This window comes from Equus caballus, chromosome 6, assembly GCF_041296265.1.
Source record: "Equus caballus isolate H_3958 breed thoroughbred chromosome 6, TB-T2T, whole genome shotgun sequence".
In the NCBI taxonomy this organism is placed as follows: Eukaryota; Metazoa; Chordata; class Mammalia; order Perissodactyla; family Equidae; genus Equus; species Equus caballus.
The window spans coordinates 83,329,408-83,348,698 of NC_091689.1; the positions used below are offsets into that span (position 1 = coordinate 83,329,408).

A 19,291-nucleotide genomic window follows, 5' to 3' on the forward strand; every position below is an offset into this window, starting at 1 on the left:
CCCTCCTCCCCTCCCGCCCTCGCTCCTCCCTCCCCTGCCGCCTGCCCCTGCCTGGCTCCCTCCTTGGTGCCCTAGGGCTGGGGGGCAGGGGGGAGGGGGACTGGGCGGGGCGGCCCAGGACGCCTGGGTCTCTGCCCCTCCCATTTGCTGGGCTTCCGTGGCTCCATCCCCGGGAGGCCGGGCAAGGCTGGCAGAAGAGGTCAGTGTCCTGAGCCCATGATGCCACCCTTTCTCTCTGGCACTTTTCCCTTCCTGCCATTTGGGGGGACTGGTTGAATTCTCTGGCCAGGCTGTGGTTCTGTGACGCCAGTCGCTGGTCCCTCCCCAGGGTAGGCAATGGGAGCTGTATCCCTGTCCTCCCAGGGGTGGAGAGATGGGGCAGGGGTATGACAGAGCAGATGCCACTGTCTTTGCCCTTTGCGTAGCCTTCACCTGCAGGTCAAAGTAGTCTCTCCTTCCCCTTGCCTACACTAGATGGTCCTTTGGTCCCAGGAGCAAACGCGTTTAACCTGTGGGGGTTTGGGGGTGCTGACGCCTGGCTCCAACACCTCCTCCCTCTCACCCTGCTTTGAGTAAGCTCCAGGAGTTAGAGCGCCTGAGTCCCTGGCTGCCAATGTTGTCCCCACCTTTAGGCTTGGATCTGAAGGGGAAGAGGCTGGGGAGGAGGGCAGGAGGAACTGTAGCTGGGAGTGGGAGGAGCCTGGGGCTGGGTGTGAGAGAGAAAGCCCAAGCAGAGGGTGTGTGTCTGCCTTAACCAGTGCCTGCCTGCCTGCCTGCCTCGGAGATGCGCCACCAATGTTTGACTCTGTGTGTGCGCGTGTGCATGTGCCCAGAGTCAGTGGCAGTGTCTCATGGGGACATTCTCTGACTTCAACATGACCACCACAGACTCTCAGCCGAGGGTGGAAATCCGGGGGTTTCAGTCTCCATTCTACTGAGGACAGAGGGAGAGAAGAGAAGGGGTCTGAAGTCCAAGCTCTGTGCGTGGACCCCAAACACTCCGATGGCGATTAGGGGTGGGAGTGAGAAAGTGGGAGCAGCAGTGGGCTGGGCTAGGCTGGAGAGAGGCACCCAAAGGACTTCCCCAGCAACGATCCCAGGGTGGCCAGCACTGGGGATGTGGACTCCTGGTCACGTCACATTTTCCATACTGGAATTAGTCTGCACTGTCCTTGCTGCCACTCTGGGGGCCAGGTGTCCTCCTTCTTGGGAAAGACTGCTTTTTTTTTTTGCCATTTCCAAAAAATTTTTGTTTTAAAGTTTGGGATTTTTTTCCAGTTTTCTTCAGATATGATTGACATATAACATTGTGTTAGTTTAAGGTGTACAACATAATGGTTTGATATATGTGTATATTGCAAAAGGATTACCACATAAGTTAATTAACATCCATCATCTCACATAGTTACAATTTTTTTTTCTTGTCATGAGAACTTTTAAGATTTACTCTTTTAGCAAAAGGTCACTTTCTGTAGGCAGGGTCAGGTGAAGGGGAGGCAGAAAGAAGGGGTGTGCTGTGGCCCTCTCAGGAACAGGAGATGTCAATGGGGCTGCAGACAAGGCCCTTCCTTTCACTCCAGGGGTGGGAAGAGCTGGGAATAGGTACTCCAGGGCCCCGTCCCCAAGTGGCCTGGCTGCTGTTGACGTTTCTTGGTTTCCCTGGGAGCAGCTCTCAGCAGTGTGGGAGGAGTGGGTGTCAGGGAGTTGGACCCAGGCATCCAGGCGGGGGTGGGATGGCGCCCATCCTGTGTGGCAGGGTTGCTGCCAGGAGGCTGCAAAGTTACCCCTTCCTGCCCTGGTGGTGGTAGCTGGTAGAAGGAGGGTGGGCCCAGCTGCGGTTTGCAAATGTGGCCCCAATTCCCCCTCCCCCTCCCAGCACATCTGTACTTGGTTTACAGTGAATGAGTCTCCTGTCCTCATGAACTGGGCAAGGGCACCACTCCCTCCCTGGTCCCTGGCGGGGGCATCCTGATCCAGGACCAAGCACCACCCCTGTGACGTTCTCCCTGCTGGGTATCTCCTTTCTCAACTCTTCCCCTTCTCCTTAGAGGGGCTCAGGGGCTGGTCCCCAGGCCAAGTGCTAGAGTTGTAAGACTGTGCAGCTGGGGTAGCAGATGGGGACAAGGTAGCTAAAACGGGGACAGAACACTGTTAGTAGCCTGAAAAGAGAGAGTGGGTCTAGAATTCCATCTATGTCTGCCCTCCTCTTTGTCTTGCTTTGTCTGTCTGTCTGCCTCTGTCTTTGTCTCTGGTGGGTGTTTGTCCATCCATTAGTCTTGGCAACTGTGGCTCCGCCCTTCTGGCGGCCTCCTCGGTCCCCAGCCAACGACAGGAGCCAGGGGGCAATGCTCAGGAAGACTCGCCCTATGCTGGCCCCTCCCCTCAGGATTGCCTCACCTCTGCCCCCGCCCCTCCCAGGACCCAATGACTGGGGTCTGTTCACAAGTCAAGCCAAAAAGCCCAGGCCGATTGGGGAGCAGGGGAGAGGGGCGCATTGTGAGGGGTCCCAACTCTTCTCTGTCTTGCAGTGGAGCCAATCTTCTGTCCAGGGGTTCCAGGGGGAGGCTTGGGAAGAGGGCCTCCCATTCTGGAAACTTGTGGAGAGAGCTCTTCTCATTTCTTTTTCTTGGGTCATCCCTATTTCTAGGCTTTGCTCTGTTTGTGGCTGCTCCACTTGGTCACCCTGGCAACTTGGAGAAATGATATCTTGGGGGCCCTAGAACCAGGCTTCCTTTGCTTCCCTCATCACAAAGACCAGAAAGGAGAGACTGCAAGGGAGGAAACGGATCCAGACGTCTGTCCTACCTGCCTTGCCTTTGCTGTATTGCCTCACCCTTAATTGTCACGCTTGCCCCCTCCCCACCAGCATCAGGATACTGATAGGTAACTTTCGCATGCCCAGTCTGATGCTGGGGGATGTCCTGTGCCACACTCAGAGGGGGCTGGCAGATGTCTGTGCGAGGTGAGGGGAGCTATGTTACAACCCCCAAGGACATCATTAAGGCATGGAAGTGCCGTCGGGGCTTGGAGACCAGGGCACCCGGGAGAGCATGATGCAAACATGTTTTGTACAACACGTGTCTTCTTTCCCTTCCTCCCCTCCTCTCTCACCTTCTCCCCCTAGGCCTGCTCTGTGCCAAGGCTGGTGCCAGCCCTGCCCCATGTCCTCGCTCAGTTCCACCCCTTGTACCAGGCCTATTCTGCTGCTTGCCCAGTCTGTCGGCTCTCCTGCTGAATGAGCTTGTGTGTGGAAGGTCCTTACCAGCCCCAGTGCTGCTCAGATGCCCACATAGAATGAAGTCTTGAATTTGAAGCCCAGGATTTTAGGGCTAGCCTTAAGAACTCTAGGAATGTCTTCCCTGAACATGCACCATTTATTAATTCAACAAATCTTTATTAAGCATCTACTGTGTGCCAAGCACTGTGCTAGGCCCTGGGAGTACCCAGGTAATGTCCCTGCCCTTGCAGGCTCATAGTCCAGTGCAGGAGTCAGACATTAACCCAACTATCCACAAAATTGCAAGTGATAACCAGCATGGAGATGCATAAGGTACCATCAGAATGGACAGTAGGATTGTCCTCCAGTTAAGCAGATCAGGAAAGGCTTCTGGGAAAAATTGAGGAGAGTGGAGAGAAAGGGGGCCCTGGAACCAGGGTCTGGGCTCCCAGCCACCCTGCTCCCCCAGAAAGAAGAGGGACCCTCCATTCCTGCTCCCCACCTGGATTTCGATATGTTGCAAGGAAGGGATGGTAAGCACCTCCTAATGGCCAAAGCAGGACACTGGGACACCTGCTGACTCTGCCCTGGAATGATTCTACCCATCCCTTCATCTCCTCCTCCAGAAAGAGAAGTAGAGGCACAGATAGGCCTAGGCCTGAGGTCGTATACGGAAAACAAGGCCCCACGTTGTTGGCAGATCCCTCAGGGTGAGGGATGCCTGCGTTTGCCGAGCTGGAGTCTCACCAGACAGAAAAGGCTTCTCCTCTGAGCTGTTCTGCCGCCTGCCCTCCCCATCTCTGATCCAGCCCTGACCTGTCCTACTCCCTGGAAAGAGGAGCCTGTCTGCCTCCAAAGCTGCAGAGCGTGTGAGGTGAGTGCTCCAGGTGTCTGCCAGGCACCACATGGGTGGGGAGCTCTGCGTTTGTACAGAACCTCCATCCAGGGGTTAGGGGGTTATCTCTCCTCTGTCCACTGGGGGGCTTCCCGTTCCTCTGGCCCAGGCACCAAGGTTCCAAGACTCTAAACTTCTTCCTTTCCGAAGAAAAGCAATAGAGGGCCTTTTGGAGGAAGGAGCAGGCTTCTCTGTGGCTGTGCCTCCTCCAGAGCTGGCAAGGAGGTCCTGGGACCAATGGGGTTAAGTTCCAGACCTGCTCTGACCCACTTTCCTCTCTGTGCCCATATCCCCTGGGGCCAAGGTGTTGGGTGGGGCCAGCCTGGCACCCCCGCACCCACACCTGGGACTTCCCTTGGATGGAAACTCCCAGAACCCTGGTGTCCTACCTCCCTTGCCAACTCCCACCAACTGCCTGGGATCTGTTCAGCTTTAATTGGATCTCCCTGTCTGCCAGCTCTTCACCAGACTACATCTCTGCCTTAGCCCCAAGGGGCCCCAAGGATGTGGGTCCACTCTCTGGGCCCGTCTTTGATGTCTGGCTACCCCTTCTAGCGCAGTCCTTTGATGAGAAGATGTGGGGTTGTGGGGAGGAGGGAGGGAAGCTGTCCTTTCTTGAGCACCTGCTATCGTGCCAGGCTTGTACATTACTCGCTAATCCACACAGCAGTCCAGAGACATAGCAATTATCATTCCCATTTCACAGAAGAGAGAGCTGATAACCAGAAAGGTTAAGTGACTTGCCCAATATCACACAGCTAGAAAGTGGCAGAGCTAAGATGGGAACTCAGGTCTTGCTCCTGAGCTCTCTCCACCACGGCAGGCTTCTGCAGCTGCCCATGTCCCTGGGGGATGAGAGACTTGGGAAATTCAATTCAATTCAATTCAGCAACATTTATGAAGCATCTGCCACACACCAGCACTGATAGATGTCAGAAATACAGGGAAAGTGGCTGTCCTCCAGGTCTGGTGGGAAAGACAGATGTATGGACTGGGAAGTATCTAACTTCAGCATAATGATCTGAACAAGGTGGCATGGAGCAGAGAAAGAGATGGCACTTCTATTTTCTCTTTCTGTAAAGAATACGTACATATATTATGAACAATGTACAGATAAACTGGAATAAAGTGAATACCTATTTAACTGTCATCCAGCCTAAGAAAGAGTATTTCCTGCACTCCAGAAGCTCCCATGTGTCCCTCCCATAATCCTCTCCCTCCCCTAAGAAGTAACCACCATCTGACTTTTGTGATAATTATTTCCTTGTTTTTCTTTAGTTTTACCACCTCTGTATGCATCCCTAAACAATATTGCTTAGTTTTCTTGTTTTTGAGGTTTATGTGAATTGAATGAGACTGATTACTCTTTTCGTGTCTTACTTATTTTGTTCAACTTCTTTGTTCATGAGATATATCCAAGTGGTTGCACATAACTGTCTTTTATTATTGTTGCATAGTATTCAGCTGCATAAATATACCAGAATTTGTTTTTTAATTCTACTGTTGGTGGATGTTTGAGTGTTTTTCAGTTTGGGCTATTGTAAACAGTACTGTTAAGAACATTCTTGTTCATTTTCCCAGAACATACATGCAAGAGTTTTTCTAGGCTATAAAACTAAGAATTGAAGTGTATGTACAAGCAATCTCAATTTTATCAAATAAGACCAACTGCTTTCCAAAACGGTTGTACCAATTACACCAGAAGCAGAACATCCCAACCAGGAGCAGGTGTAGGACCAAGAAGACCCATTCATTTTCTTGCCTAAAATCCTCAGTGGTTTCCCTGTTCCTTGGAATAAGACCCAAGTCCCTGCCGTGGCTCGCAGGGCTCTGCTTTGCTCTCTACCTCTGCCGTTATGACTCTCCTCTTTGCTCTTTGCACTTGCTGTCCCGCCTCTCTAGAATGTTCTTCCACTAGATATCTCCATGGCTCACTGCCTTACTTCCTTCAGGTCTTTGCTAAAATGTCACTTCTTGGTGGCAGTGTCCCTTGCCACTGAATTTCAGATCACAACCTCCAGCACTCCTATTCCCTTCCAAGCGTCATTTTCTCCATAGCCCAGCCACCTTGGTTCCGCTCAGCCTCAGGCAGCTCTCCTCTGGTCTGCCAAGGCTTGACAGACTCTATCTCCCCACAAAACCCTTAAGGGCTGTTGTACCTGACTGTTTGGGGCCTGTCTAGCTGTCCCTCCTGATGGGCCCACCTCTCGAGTCACTTCTATCGCATCACCCTGTTATGTTCATAGACATTTTCATGTTGTGACCTAAGCTAATATATCTGTTCGTCTACACTGTATCTGTTTGGTTTTGGCCCCCACCCCACCCCACCCCTCACATTTATCAGAGCTCCATAAGAGAGGATACTTAACTGTCTTGTTCACTACTATGGCCAGTGCCTGTTGCACGATAGGCCCTCAAATAATAATTGTCCAGGCTGGTTGTCAGTCTCCCAGAGACAGCCGGGCAGCCCTACACCCACACCTGGGTCTTGCCCTATCTGGAAAGTCCCAGAACTAGACATCCTCCCTCTGCTGCCAGCTCCCACCAACATCCCTGGCTCAGTCTCAGAGCTCTCCTGCTGCTGCTGCTTCCTTCTTAACTCCCCTCTGGCCATCAGGGCTGGAGAGTGATGGGCAGAGGTCCTTACCCAGGCAGGTGTCAGGTGCCTGGAGCTCAGGAAACACTTTTTGATTGAATAAAGGGGAAGACTTCAGAGATGATAAGACCTTGCCAGGTGGAGGAAAGAGAAAGGGTACTCTGAGCAGAAGGAACAGTGTGGACAAAGGCCTGGAGGCATGAAAGTGCACATCATATTTGAAGAACGGGTCCTGGTCTGATGCACTTGGAGGGTTTCCAGTGTAGGGGAGGGCTGCAGGAGAGCACTGCTGGGCAGGCCTGAAAGGGGGGGCTGGATGGGGAGGTCTGAGCTCCCTGCAGGCTCAGCAAGGCTCAGAAGTGTCTTAGCTTTAATCCTGCCCCCCACAGTCCGCCCCTCCTCCTCCACCCCTGCCCTCCCCTCCACCCAACCCCCCAGCCTGGCCGCTCCTGCAGCTGAATGGACTTCTCTCTGGGCCTACGCTTGGGGCCTCGGAACAAGAAGGCCACCCACCAACAGCCCCCTATCCCCTCTGGGCACGGCCCACCAACTGCCTCTCCTTGTCTGTCCTGTCAGCCCTCTGTCTGTGCCTGCCCCTGCCCTGGCTGTCCCCCTCCCACCTGTTCTGGCACTGCCTATCCCTCTTATGCAGCTACGTGCCCCTCCTGTCCCAGCCTCCCTGGCCCACCCTGTACCTGCTCCTGCCCTCCCTGCCCTCCTTGCCCTGCCTGTCCTCCCTCGACTTGTCCCCACAGCTCCTGCATCCCATGCCCTGGTCCACAGGTGACCTGCTGCCACCTCTCCCCTTGTCCCAATTACCCTTGCTCCAAGGGCCGAGCTTCCTGTCCGACCTCCTGCTTGGGCTGCAGTGACAGCTGTGGCTGTGGCCGGGGGGCTGCCTGGGGGCCTCCAGGCTCCATTGGCCGCTGTAACTGCTGCTCCAGGGGACAACGCCCCTCTCAGAGGCACTGTCTCATAGTCTAGGTGGGCTGTTGCCCACCTGAGAGATTGTCAGTCCCCCGGAGCACTGCTGGAGCTGCTTCTTCAGGAGGGAGGCAGAAGCTCTGGGCAGAGTGAAGAGAGGAATCAGCTAGACCCCTCGCCCAGGCAGGTAGGGGCAGCACACTGCTCAGAGTCCCCAGCCTCCCCCTCAGTTCTGGGGTGACAGCAGAGCATCTGTTTGAAGTCAGTTTCTGGGCGTGCTCCTGCTGGTTCCAGAACCTCCTCTTCTGCAACTTCTGGATTGGAAAGTGTTCTTCTCAGGGCCTCCTCCTTGGCCCCTGAAGGTGAGCAAGTTGGCCATTTTCCCACTCTAGTCAGCCTCCACTGGAGACTCTTCTTGGCTCATCTCTTCTGCAGTTTGCATGGATAAGAAGGATTCTTCTTCTAGAGGTAGTAGGGGGTCCCCTGTCCAGGGGCCACATCTGGCATCTTGGACCTCCACCCATTTCCCTGACAGACCCAAGAGTCTCTGGACCCCTTACCTCTTATCTTGAGCCAAGCAAAGAAGGCCTATGGCTCTTGGACCAGAAGAGGAGGCTGAGCGGAAAGTTCCTGGCTCCTCCCTCCTGGTGGATATCATGACATCCTTCATGGTCCTTTGCTTCTAGGAACCCCGTGGTCTCTGCGCAGGTGTCTTGTCTTTCAAATCTCTGAGCGCTCACCCAGCCTCATGACCTCAATCTTCCAGCAATAATCCCATCTGTGACATCCATGCTCATCTGGCATGTAGGGGAGGGAAGCTGGGAACCCTTCCCTCAGGCTCCCAAAGGTCCTATCCACACATCGCTAGTTGTCCCTGGGGCTGGGGCTGGGAGTTTGCAGAAGCCACCAAGGGGAAACTGGAAGTGAGAGACCCAAGTATCTGCCTGGGACTGGATCTGAAGCTGGGAGCCCCTAAGCCCTCCCCCACATTTCTCAAGTTCTCTGACACTCGTCTCTTTCAATCTTCTCTTTCTCCACCTCCTTCTCTGGGACCCTTTGTTCTTTCCTCTCTCTCTCTCTGTTTATACTTCCTTTTGTCTTTCTCTGTCACTCTCTCTATTTCTGTGTCCTTTCTATCACTGAGACATTCTGCCTTCACCTAATTTGTGTCTCTACATCTGTTTTCCCCACTTTCCATCCCTCTGTTTCTTCTTCCCTCTTTTTTCCCCTTCTAATCTAAAATCTGCTCAACATATATGTCTTTTCTTTCTCCCCTCGCTTCTCAATCCATGTCTGCGTGTCTCTTTTCTTCCATGGTCTTTTGATCCAGCTCATATCTCCCCAGGTTTCTGTGCTCTTCTGCTGCTGGGTCCATTTCATTTGTGATCTCTTTCATTTCTGTTTCCCTTTTGTCTTTGTCTCTTTTCCTGTCTTCTGTGTCGCCTGTTTCCTCACTTCCTAGCTCTCTTTCTGCCTCCCCATCTCTAGCTCTCTCTCTCTCCCTGGGCCCTGCAGCTGTCTGCACACCAGGCCTGTGTGATGCCCATCTCATTGCTGCCCAAGGGCCAAGACGTCGAGCCCTCCAGTGTCTGTCTGTCCCACACACACCTCGAGCCCTAAAGTGAGCAAGGGCTGGACACAGCTACCAGAATAGTCCCTTCTTTTCCTACCCACTATCCAATCCATTCATTCCTCCTCAGCCCTAAGCCCAAACCTTTTCAAAAATGATGCTTCTCCCAACTTCTTATTCTGAAAATTGGTAATTAAAAAGACAAAGAATTAAGTATTTATGCTTCCTGTCCTGTGTAAATTGTATTTCAGGGTAGCCGAATAGCTCTAAGTGGTGGAGAAAACATCTTATTTACAGAAGAATTCCAGCTAATGTGGAAGGAATATGGAATAAGAAAAATCACCACTTTGCAACCCCTAATGAAATAACTGGCCAAAGCAAGAACCATCAGTGGTGCTTGATGGACAACTTTACAATGGAGGAACTCAGCTGTCAACACTGACCCTACTGATGAATCTTAGCTTCACTGAAAGGGGCACAAGCACACACATGTACCTCCTGATGTGATGCAACCTGAGGCACCCACCACTACCTAGGAAGGATGTGCCAAACAAAGAAACAAACCAAAAAACTGAACATGACGCTGATCGAACCTCTAGAGCTGACCTCCATTTAATACTGGGGATGGAGGGACAAATTAAATGACACAATGAGGAAGTAAGAAGACACATCCAGAATGTGGGACATTCTATGGAAATCTGACCCAATTTCTTCAACTAGTTAACAGCTGGGGGAGGGAAAGTGAGAGGGGACATGAAAAGACAATTACCACGTGGAACATGTGGACCTTGATGGTTCCTGATTTGGACAACCCAATTGCAAAAAAGACATTTGCAGACAGTTGGGGACATTTAATTATGGACTGAGTATTTATGATGCCAAGGAATCAGTGTTGATTTTGTTAGATGTAAAAATGGCTCTGGGGTTATGTAAGAAAAAGTCCTTATTTCCTAGAGATGCAAACTGAAATATGGAATGAAGTGACATATTTAATTTTCAACATTTCAGCAAATAAAAAAGGACAGAAAGAAAGGAATAGAAAGAACATAGTGAAAAAGTCAATATTGTTGAATTAAGGATATATAGGTTCATGGAACTATGCTCTCTATTTTTGTGTAGGTTTGGACATCTTCATAATAAAAGTTTTAAACGATGCTCCTCTGGAAAGTGTGGTTCCTAGTATTTCCCAAAGCATCCTCCCCACCTGCCCTGAAGGCCAGGACTTCCCCTGTGATTCCCACACACAGCCCTCCCTGCCCTTTACCAGAAGCGAGTCCTAGAGATGGATTGTGCACATAGGCTGCCCTTTATCCCCTCCATGCCTCTGCCAGCACATTTCCCATCATTAGGACCTTTCCCAGCTGTGCTTTACAGCTCTGAGGGGCCAGGGGCACCTTAAAGAGTTAAGATATTTTGAATAGGTCCTACAACAAATAAAGATAATCCAGAATAATGTAATCTCGCTGTAAGTCTTTCTCTATCAGGTGCTTCTGAGCAAAATGCAACTCAATAATGGGAGAAAACTGGCCTCTGTCTTGGAAAACAGAAGGCTGGAATGTAAGGCTGTCCTGTCCCACTTCCTGCCTTCATTCAGGATGACGTCCACCCCCAAAGAAAAGACCACCAAGAATTGAGAGACTGAGCATCATGAGTTCAAGGGGCTTCGGTCCAGGACTGAAATGGAGGGCATTTGGGTCCCCCCATACGCTCACTCACTGAATGACCCTCGGGAGATCATGATTTTTGAGTCTTTGTGTTTCTAGATGAATGCATGGGAACCACTACCCCTTTCTACTTTCTACAAGTTCACCAGGTAAGGATAAAGGCACTCTAGAACTTGTCAGATATAAATCCCAGCTGTTGGGGCCCGCCCCGTGGCCTGGCTGAGTGTTTAGGTTCGAGCGCTCTGGTTCGGCAGCCCAAGGTTTCGCCAGTTCAAATCCTGGGCGCGGACATGGCATTGCTTGTCAGGCTATGTTGAGACGGCATCCCACATGCCACAACTAGAAGGACCTACAACTAAAAATACACAACTGTGTAGCAGAGGGCTTTGGGGAGAAAAAGGAAAAAAAAAAAGAAAAACTCTAAATCTCAGCTGTTTACTTTATCATAAGAAAGTATTTCTCGAGATGTAATCCTAGACTCTCACTTCCTCTACCCTCCAAGCTTTAGTATAAAAGAAACTGACATTTACGCATCACCTGTGCAGGTGGGGGAACTCTTTTATCTTCTCAGATACCGTATGAGCATGGAATTGGAAAGATCTGGGTCCCACTTCTGACTCTACCTCTTACCATGTGGCTCTGGGCATGCTACCTAACTTTTCAAACTCTGAAGGATAGTAATAGTACTTATCTTCTGGGTTGTTGTGACAGTTAAATAATTCATCCAAAGCAGGTGGCCCAGGACTTCTTACAACAGAGCTTAGGTACATAATAACTGTTTGATAAGTGTCACCAGCTAATGTGGGCCAGCACTTTTTAGAGCAATTTACATGGATTAACTTATTCATTAATTTGTTCATCAAATGTTTACTGAATTTTCTTAATGCCAATAACTGCTTTAAGTACTGGGAATACAAGTGAACAAAACAGATAAAAATCTGTTGGGAGAAGAGACAGTAAATAAGTAAAATATATAGTGTGCCAAATGGTGTTAAGTGCTACGGAGAAAATGCAGCAAAGGAGAATAGAGAGTTGGAAGGAAAGCAGGTAGATTACCGTAGGGAAGGTGGCGGTGTTGCTATTTTAAACAGGATGACCCAGGAAGGCCTCTCTGATAAGGCGACATTTGAACAGAGAACTGGTGGGGCTGAGGGAGGGAACCATGTGGATATCTGGGAGAAGAAACAGAACCTTACAGGGCACAGCGTGCCAAGGCCTTGACGGTAGCCAGTGTAGATGGAGTAGAAAGTGTAGGAGAAAGAACTATAGGAGGGTAGATCAGAGATGTGACAGAGGACAGAGGGCTTTGTAGGCCATTATAAGACTTCTGGGAGGCCAACCCGGTGGCATAGTGGTTAGGTTCAAGGACTCAGATCCTGGGCACGGACCTTCACACCACTCATCAACCTATGCTGTGGCAGTGTCCCACATACAAAAAATAGAGGAAGATTGGCACAGATGTTAGCTCAGCAACAATCTTCCTCAAACAAAAAGAGGAAAATTGGCAACAGATGTTAGCTCAGGGCCAATCTTCCTCAACAAAGAAAAATATAATACATATTTCAGCTTTTATGCTTAGTGAGATGGGAAGCCATTGGACGGTTTCAAGAAGATGATACTAAGGCGAGAGAGAGGTTAAATAACCTTTCTAGGGTAACACAGCTCCTACATGGCAGAAGGTGGGCATTTAACTCCAGGGCTAAAGATCTTAACTCTCCATTCCCGCTGAACCTTAGCCTTTTTATTTGAGTACTGCTCTTCTGTGATTGCAGACAAACAGACTGGGACACTGAGAAGCTATGTGGCTTGCCCGAGGCCACACAGCTGGTAAGTGATAGGGATGGGGTCGGAGCGGCAGTCTGTCAGCAAACCTGCGTCCAAGTCCTTTACACCACACTGCCTCCCTCAGGTGTCTGGGCCATACTGACTGCTGGCCTCTGGAGGTCAATACAGTGGGAGAGGAGGGAAACTGAGGAGCCCCTGCCGGCTCGGGGCAGCGGCGTTCCGTAGGAAGCTCCAGCCCCGGGCTCTGGGGGACGGCGGGCATCTTCCCGGGCACAGGTGCGCTCTCTCACCCACGGCACGGAGAGAGGGAGACAGAAAATGCGTCTTTATTTCGGAGTGGCCCCGCAGGTATCCGGGAGAGGAACCAACGGGCATCACGGGGCGGCAGCGGTCGGAGCCCGACCGGGAGCAGCCACCGGCACCGCCTCTGGACGCCCCCGGGTGGGCGCCCGGAGTTCCGCGCGCGGGCGGGGGCAAGAAGGCGGAGCAGGGGCGGGGCTTGAGCGCCGCGCCCCCGTCACGTGACGGGGCCATCATGGCGGCCGCCAGAGGCCTGTCAGGCTCCCGGAAGCAGGCTGCGAGGGGCGGGTGCGCCGCTGGAACCCAAGCCGGAGCCGGAGCCGGAGGTAGAGCGGCCAGGGCGGCCGGGCGGCCTGGAGCCGGACGTGTCCGGAGCGTCCCCGCAGACCGGGGCAGCAGGTGAGATGACGTCTAGGCGCGGCGCGGGCGAGTGTGACGGCGCTGGGGCGCTGGGCGCGGGCTAGGGGGCGCCGGGGGGGGGGGAGGGGCGTGACTTGGAGGAGGGGGAATCTGAGATGCCCGCGCGTGACCCTGAAGCAACTCGAGAGGCTCGCGCGGGCGGGAGGGATGCCCGGGACAGATGACGAGACATTAGGCAAAAACAGGCTCTCCAGAGACGATGGGAGGCAGTAGAAGGAAGTGTGCAGAAGCTGTTGTGGAAGAGGGCAGCAGCCTCTTAGCTTGCGGGGCTGGGATTATTGAAGGGACACTCTCTTGCTTTGCCAGGCAAGGGTGGGGCGAATGCTCAGTCTTCTCCGCTCTCTTCTTACCCCTCCCTGCCCCACAGTGTCCTAGACGATCGCTCTGGCGGGCCACTCCTCCCACCCACCCAACTGGTCCCTCCAGTCTTGGGGAGAGGAGTTGAGGGGTGGGGAACTGCAGTTAGCAGGGAGGTTGGGTGGAGCTGCCTTCTGCTTAGGCACTCAGCCCTTGACAGTGCTACCCGGGCAATGGAGGTGACTCTGAACCCCCCTTCTCTCCCCAGGTCGTCCGGGGACCGGCCATGCTGGTGACTGCCTACCTTGTCTTTGTGGTCCTCCTAGCCTCCTGCTTGGGGCTGGAACTGTCAAGATGCCGGGCTAAACCTCCTGGAAGGGCCTGCAGCAATCCCTCCTTCCTTCGGTTTCAACTGGACTTCTATCAAGTGTACTTCCTGGCCCTGGCAGCTGACTGGCTCCAGGCCCCCTACCTCTATAAACTCTATCAGCATTACCACTTCCTGGAGGGTCAAATTGCCATCCTCTATGTCTGTGGCCTTGCCTCCACAGTCCTTTTTGGGCTGGTGGCCTCCTCCCTTGTGGATTGGCTGGGTCGCAAGAAGTCTTGTGTCCTCTTCTCTCTCACTTACTCTCTTTGCTGCTTAACCAAACTCTCTCGGGACTACTTTATGCTGCTGGTGGGCCGAGCACTCGGTGGGCTGTCCACAGCTCTGCTCTTCTCGGCCTTCGAGGCCTGGTACATCCACGAGCACATGGAACGGCATGACTTCCCTGCTGAGTGGATCCCAGCTACCTTTGCCCGAGCTGCCTTCTGGAACCATGTGCTGGCTGTAGGGGCAGGTGTGGCAGCTGAGGCTGTGGCCTGCTGGGTGGGGCTGGGGCCTGTAGCGCCCTTTGTGGCTGCCATCCCTCTCTTGGGTCTGGCTGGCGCCTTGGCCCTTCACAACTGGGGAGAGAACTATGATCGGCAGCGTGCCTTCTCAAGGACCTGTGCTGGGGGCCTGCGCTGCCTCCTCTCAGACCGCCGTGTGCTGCTGCTGGGCACCATACAGGCCCTGTTTGAGAGTGTCATTTTCATCTTTGTCTTCCTCTGGACACCTGTACTGGACCCATATGGGGCCCCGCTGGGCATCATCTTCTCCAGCTTCATGGCAGCCAGCCTGCTCGGCTCTTCCCTGTACCGCATTGCCACCTCCAAGAGGTACCACCTTCAGCCCATGCACCTACTCTCCCTTGCTGTCCTCATCGTCGTCTTCTCCCTCTTCATGTTGACTTTCTCCACCAGCCCAGGCCAGGAGAGTCCAGTGGAGTCCTTCATAGCTTTCCTGCTTATCGAATTGGCCTGTGGGCTATACTTTCCCAGCATGAGCTTCCTGCGGAGAAAAGTGATCCCTGAGACAGAGCAAGCTGGTGTACTCAACTGGTTTCGCGTGCCCCTGCACTTACTGGCCTGCCTGGGGCTCCTAGTCCTCCACGACAGTGATCGCAAAACGGGCACTCGGAACATGTTCAGCATATGCTCCGCTGTCATGGTGATGGCTCTACTGGCGGTGGTGGGGCTCTTCACTGTGGTAAGGCACGATGCTGAGCTGCGGGTGCCCTCACCCACTGGGGAGCCCTATGCCCCTGAGCTCTAACCCTGTTCCGGGACAAGGGGGCTGGGACGGACTCTTAAATCCCACCTCTCCAGGGTTGTGCAGATATCTCTGTGACTGACTTTGTGACTGTCTGGCCCCTCAGCCTGTCCTGGGGCCCCTTCCTGCCAGTGCTTTGGGTTGGGGAGCACATGGGGGTGATGGCCTGGAAAGAAGATGCCAAAAGTTGCCTCTGTGTGACTCCTTCTCCCCTTTCCATTTACAAATAAACACTTTTAATCGATCATTGATTGGATTTACTCATCCTCACCTCTACCCACCTCCGTAGTTTCTGGTGAGTGGGCAACTGGAGGTTTTGAGGATGGAGGTGGCATTAGCCAGCAGAAGGTTTATATTTCTAACCTCTCTAAGACTGTCTCCAGCATAAACTGAGAGCTGTTTAATTGCCTCTCAGCAGAAATGGATGGGAAATGCCTGAGGCTCCTAGTTCCTCATATCTTGTTTCCCTGGGGACAGGTACCCTCCCCAGTTGCCAAGCAAAACCTTTGCTCCATATCCAAGGTGAGACAGTCTCTAGAGCATGTGGGGTAAATGCCCAAGCCACTGAGCAAAGATTCAGGGGCTTGGGTTACTTCTATAACCACCCCTTGGGGCAAAACAGCGCCTTCCTACAGGAAGAAGCTTTCGGCTCAGCACATGTGTGCTACCTGCCTTCTGCCTCTGTGGCTATGAATGCACCATTTGCCCAGCATCACCTGGGCCCACCAGGTCCTGTATCCTTGCATGAAACCTAAGTGAGGGGCTGCCAAGGGGAGAGAGCAGTGAATGGCTGAGGGACTGGGACAGCTTGTCTGTACCTGACTCTTCCCCACCCAGCTTGAGTGAGGGTGATGGAGCCATCAGGGGAGGAAACAGTACCAGTGGGAACGCCAGTTCTGTGGGCCCCTCCCTGCCTCACCTCTGATTGTATCTGCCTTTCCTCCTCCCACCAAAACCTGGGCTTCTCAGGGAAGCAGAGCCAGCTTTAAGAAGGGTGGGGATGGAGGGAGGGTAGGCTCAAGGGTGTGTCCTGGAATGTACTTGAGATGGGCACGGGGGACCCACCTGTTCTGGAAAGGGATTGAAGACCTTTCCTTGGGTCCCAGACTCCTTCCCAGACAGGAAGATGCAAGACTCCCAGACCTGCAAGTCTCAACCTGTGTGGAGAGATAGCATCAGCTGGTGCTGGAGGAATGCAGCCTGGATGGGCTTCTGTGGGGGCAGGCTGAGGAGGAGGGGTGGGTAGTGGTCTAGGTCCCTCAGAGCAGGAAAAAACACATGTTCCCCCACCCAGGCTGCAGGGAGTAGAATTTGTGGTTAAGTTCGGAAAGCTATCTTTTCCTTCCCCCATCTTGATGCTAAGGCAGAGTCTGTTGCAATAACTCCACTTCCTCTTTCTGCCCTGTTGAGCTGGACCTGGATATATTTTATAGTTATTGTAGACTTTCTCTCTGTCCCTACCGTACTATGATCTCCTTGAGGACAAGAGGAAAGTGTCTTACTCCCCTTTGTCTCCTCCATATGTACACACAAGTGCGTGCTTTGCACGTGACTGTGCTCAGTAGATGTCTGGAGCAGAGATGGGCTGGCTCACACCTGGCTTTTCAAGAGCTACCCATTTTTTGGGAAGTCTGTTAGACTAGAGTCTAGAGTCTAGTTAATGATTTGTTGTTTTGCATGACAGTAATTATTTACTGATGGAAGCATGAGGGAGCCCCACATCCCTAGTGATAAGGAAATAGGGGTGTAGAGGAGACAGACTAATGAGGTTCCTTTAGCTTCGTTCCTGCTGAGCTTCTTTCAAAGGGGCTTTTGGCGGATAGACTGGGGAGGGGTCTTTTCTGTCAGACTCACAGAGTGTTAAGAGCTGGAACACATTGTAGAGGTTGTCCATCCGGCCTTAAATATATTTTTATTGAGCATGTACTATATGCCATGCATTAGTAGGTGCTGGTGAAATGTTTTTGCCCAAGAGGAAAATCTACTTAAAGGAAGGGTGTGTAGCATGTGAATGGCAAAGTTGAGGCTAAACCTTGTCTCTTGCTGTCTGCCCAGTGCCCCTTCTATGACATAGACTGCTTGTGTCCCCTGGGCCCTCATCTACCTGCTTTTCCCCCTGTAGCCCTGCTGCCTCACCCCAAGCCCTGTCCCTCGAGAAGGTCAAGAATGTGGGAGCGTTTAGCCTTGGTCATCTGGTCTCCTTTTGGGTATCTGCCCAAATGGGTCAGTTGAGGGAGTGGTTCACCAGGGGCACACTGCCTGCAAAATGCTGTTCGTGATGCTCTGCTGAGAGGCAGCATACGGAACCGGTTTAGAGCACAGAGCCAGAGCCTGACTGCCTGGGTTCAAATCTGTGTCTTAGTTCCCTCATCTGTAAAATGGGGATGCTAGTGTAGTTTCTACCCCACAGGGCTCTTGTGAGGATTAAGTGCATTTCTGAATATAAGTGCTTAGAACAGTATTTGGCCCACAATCTAAGCACTACATAAGTGTCTGCTTTTATATTTTATTTTTTAACTTTTTCAATCCAGCTGAGCCTATCTGGATCTGGATATGAGAATGAGTGGATGGGGCTGTAATGTGGTGTAGAACTTTCAAACACATCCCAGTGGTTGGGTAATTCCCGGCAGTGTTTTCCCTTGGTCCTGGCCCAGATAGAAATATCAAGCTATCTGAGAGGCCTCCTTCTTTGGCGTATGTGAGCAGCTGAGTAGGGTGTCAGTAGGTTCCACTTGAACTCATTTCCTCCTCCTCAAGTGGGAAGGTCAGCAGGCTGTCAGATTTGATACACACCACCATCTTTCACTATGAGGCTCCTGATTTTCTCACTTTCTATCCAGCTGGACACATGATTATTTGATTTGGAAGTCTTAAGTGATCCTGAGAAACAGAAACGTCCCGAGGAACCAGGAGCTAATGGACAAGAAGGCAGGAGGACTGGGGCATGAGGATAGTACTGGGTTCCGAGGCCTGGACGATTACCTCTTGCTGGAGCTTCAGTCCCTGCTCAGGGAGGGGAGGGGACCGTTCCAAGGTAATGGCCATTGCCCTTTGGCTGAGTCTAGGTTCCACTCCCCATCACTCTTCCCCTAACTCCAATCCTGTGGTTCTCCCTGTTCCTTTTATTATTTTTTGCCACCACTTCCCCATAGAACCACAGAATAAAATTATAAAACAAACAGAAGTTTGTCACACTTGGGATCAGATCTAATGTTATAAAAATATTTCACATTTGCTTTAAGTTTTTTTCTTTTTACAATAAAGTTATATGGACTGATTGTAAAATAATCAAATGCAAATACAGAAGTACACATTTAATATAAATATGTGAATGTAAAATGTTTATATAATATTGAAATACATATATTTATATGGGTATATAAATATATTATAAATATAAATACATTTATACGTATAGAAATATATAAGAAATGACAGGCTCCCTTAATCCTGCTCTTCATACCACTGTTAAATGTTTGAAGTCTATTCCATGGGTTTAATATTAATTTTTCTGGTTTTTTTTTTTTTTTTTTTGAGGAAGATTAGCCCTGAGCTAACATCTGCTACCAATCCTCCTCTTTTTGCCGAGGAAGACTGGCCCTGAGCTAACATCCGTGCCCATCTTCCTCTACTTTGTATGTGGGACATCTACCACAGCATGGTGTGCCAAGTGGTGCCATGTCTGCACCTGGGATCCGAACTGGCGAACCCTGGGCTGCCAAAGCAGAACGTGTGCACTTAACCACTGCGCCACCGGGTGGGCCCCTCTGTTTATTTTTTAAAATAAAAATCAAGTCATATCATTCACGCTGTTCTGCAACTCTTTTTTTTTTTTTTTTTACATAACAGACTATCTTCTTTTTCTTTTTAAAACAATTAAAATCCACAGGAAGACTGTAACAGCCATTCGTGTATCTCTGATATCTTTATTTGTCAGTACACATAAAACGTGCTGGGGCCGGCCTGTTGATGTAGAGGTTATGCACT

The 19,291-nt window shown here is 51.5% G+C and overlaps 2 protein-coding genes and 1 long non-coding RNA gene across 4 annotated transcripts; all 3 read left to right on the forward strand.

Annotated features, from left to right (window-relative positions):
• Positions 1–53: 53 nt before the first annotated feature.
• On the forward strand, positions 54–10,356 carry LOC102149318 (uncharacterized). Its single transcript, XR_290484.4, has 3 exons — positions 54–199; positions 3,844–4,091; positions 9,454–10,356. It is a non-coding gene; the product is annotated as an uncharacterized lncRNA (long non-coding RNA).
• On the forward strand, positions 7,168–7,786 carry LOC138924826 (sperm mitochondrial-associated cysteine-rich protein). The gene has a single exon (XM_070271502.1). The coding sequence runs from the start codon at positions 7,168–7,170 to the stop codon at positions 7,690–7,692; it is 525 nt and encodes a 174-aa protein (XP_070127603.1). The 3' UTR covers positions 7,693–7,786.
• A 2,747-nt stretch (positions 10,357–13,103) lies between the features above and the next one.
• Positions 13,104–15,549, forward strand: MFSD5 (major facilitator superfamily domain containing 5). 2 transcript variants are annotated; one of them, XM_005611228.4, is made up of 2 exons: positions 13,104–13,350; positions 13,937–15,549. In XM_005611228.4, exon 2 carries the CDS (start codon positions 13,955–13,957, stop codon positions 15,305–15,307), a length of 1,353 nt encoding a protein of 450 aa, XP_005611285.2. In that variant the 5' UTR covers positions 13,104–13,350; positions 13,937–13,954; the 3' UTR covers positions 15,308–15,549. The 2 variants fall into 2 exon arrangements, with proteins under 2 accessions (XP_005611285.2, XP_005611286.2); XM_005611229.4 differs by lacking the exon at positions 13,104–13,350 and adding an exon at positions 13,407–13,677.
• The last annotated feature ends 3,742 nt before the right edge of the window (positions 15,550–19,291 follow it).

Coding starts and splice junctions, on each gene's coding strand:
- LOC138924826 (XM_070271502.1), top strand. CDS start 7,168: ATGGACTTCTCTCTGGGCCTACGCTTGGGGCCTCGGAACAAGAAGGCC.
- MFSD5 (XM_005611228.4), top strand. CDS start 13,955: ATGCTGGTGACTGCCTACCTTGTCTTTGTGGTCCTCCTAGCCTCCTGC.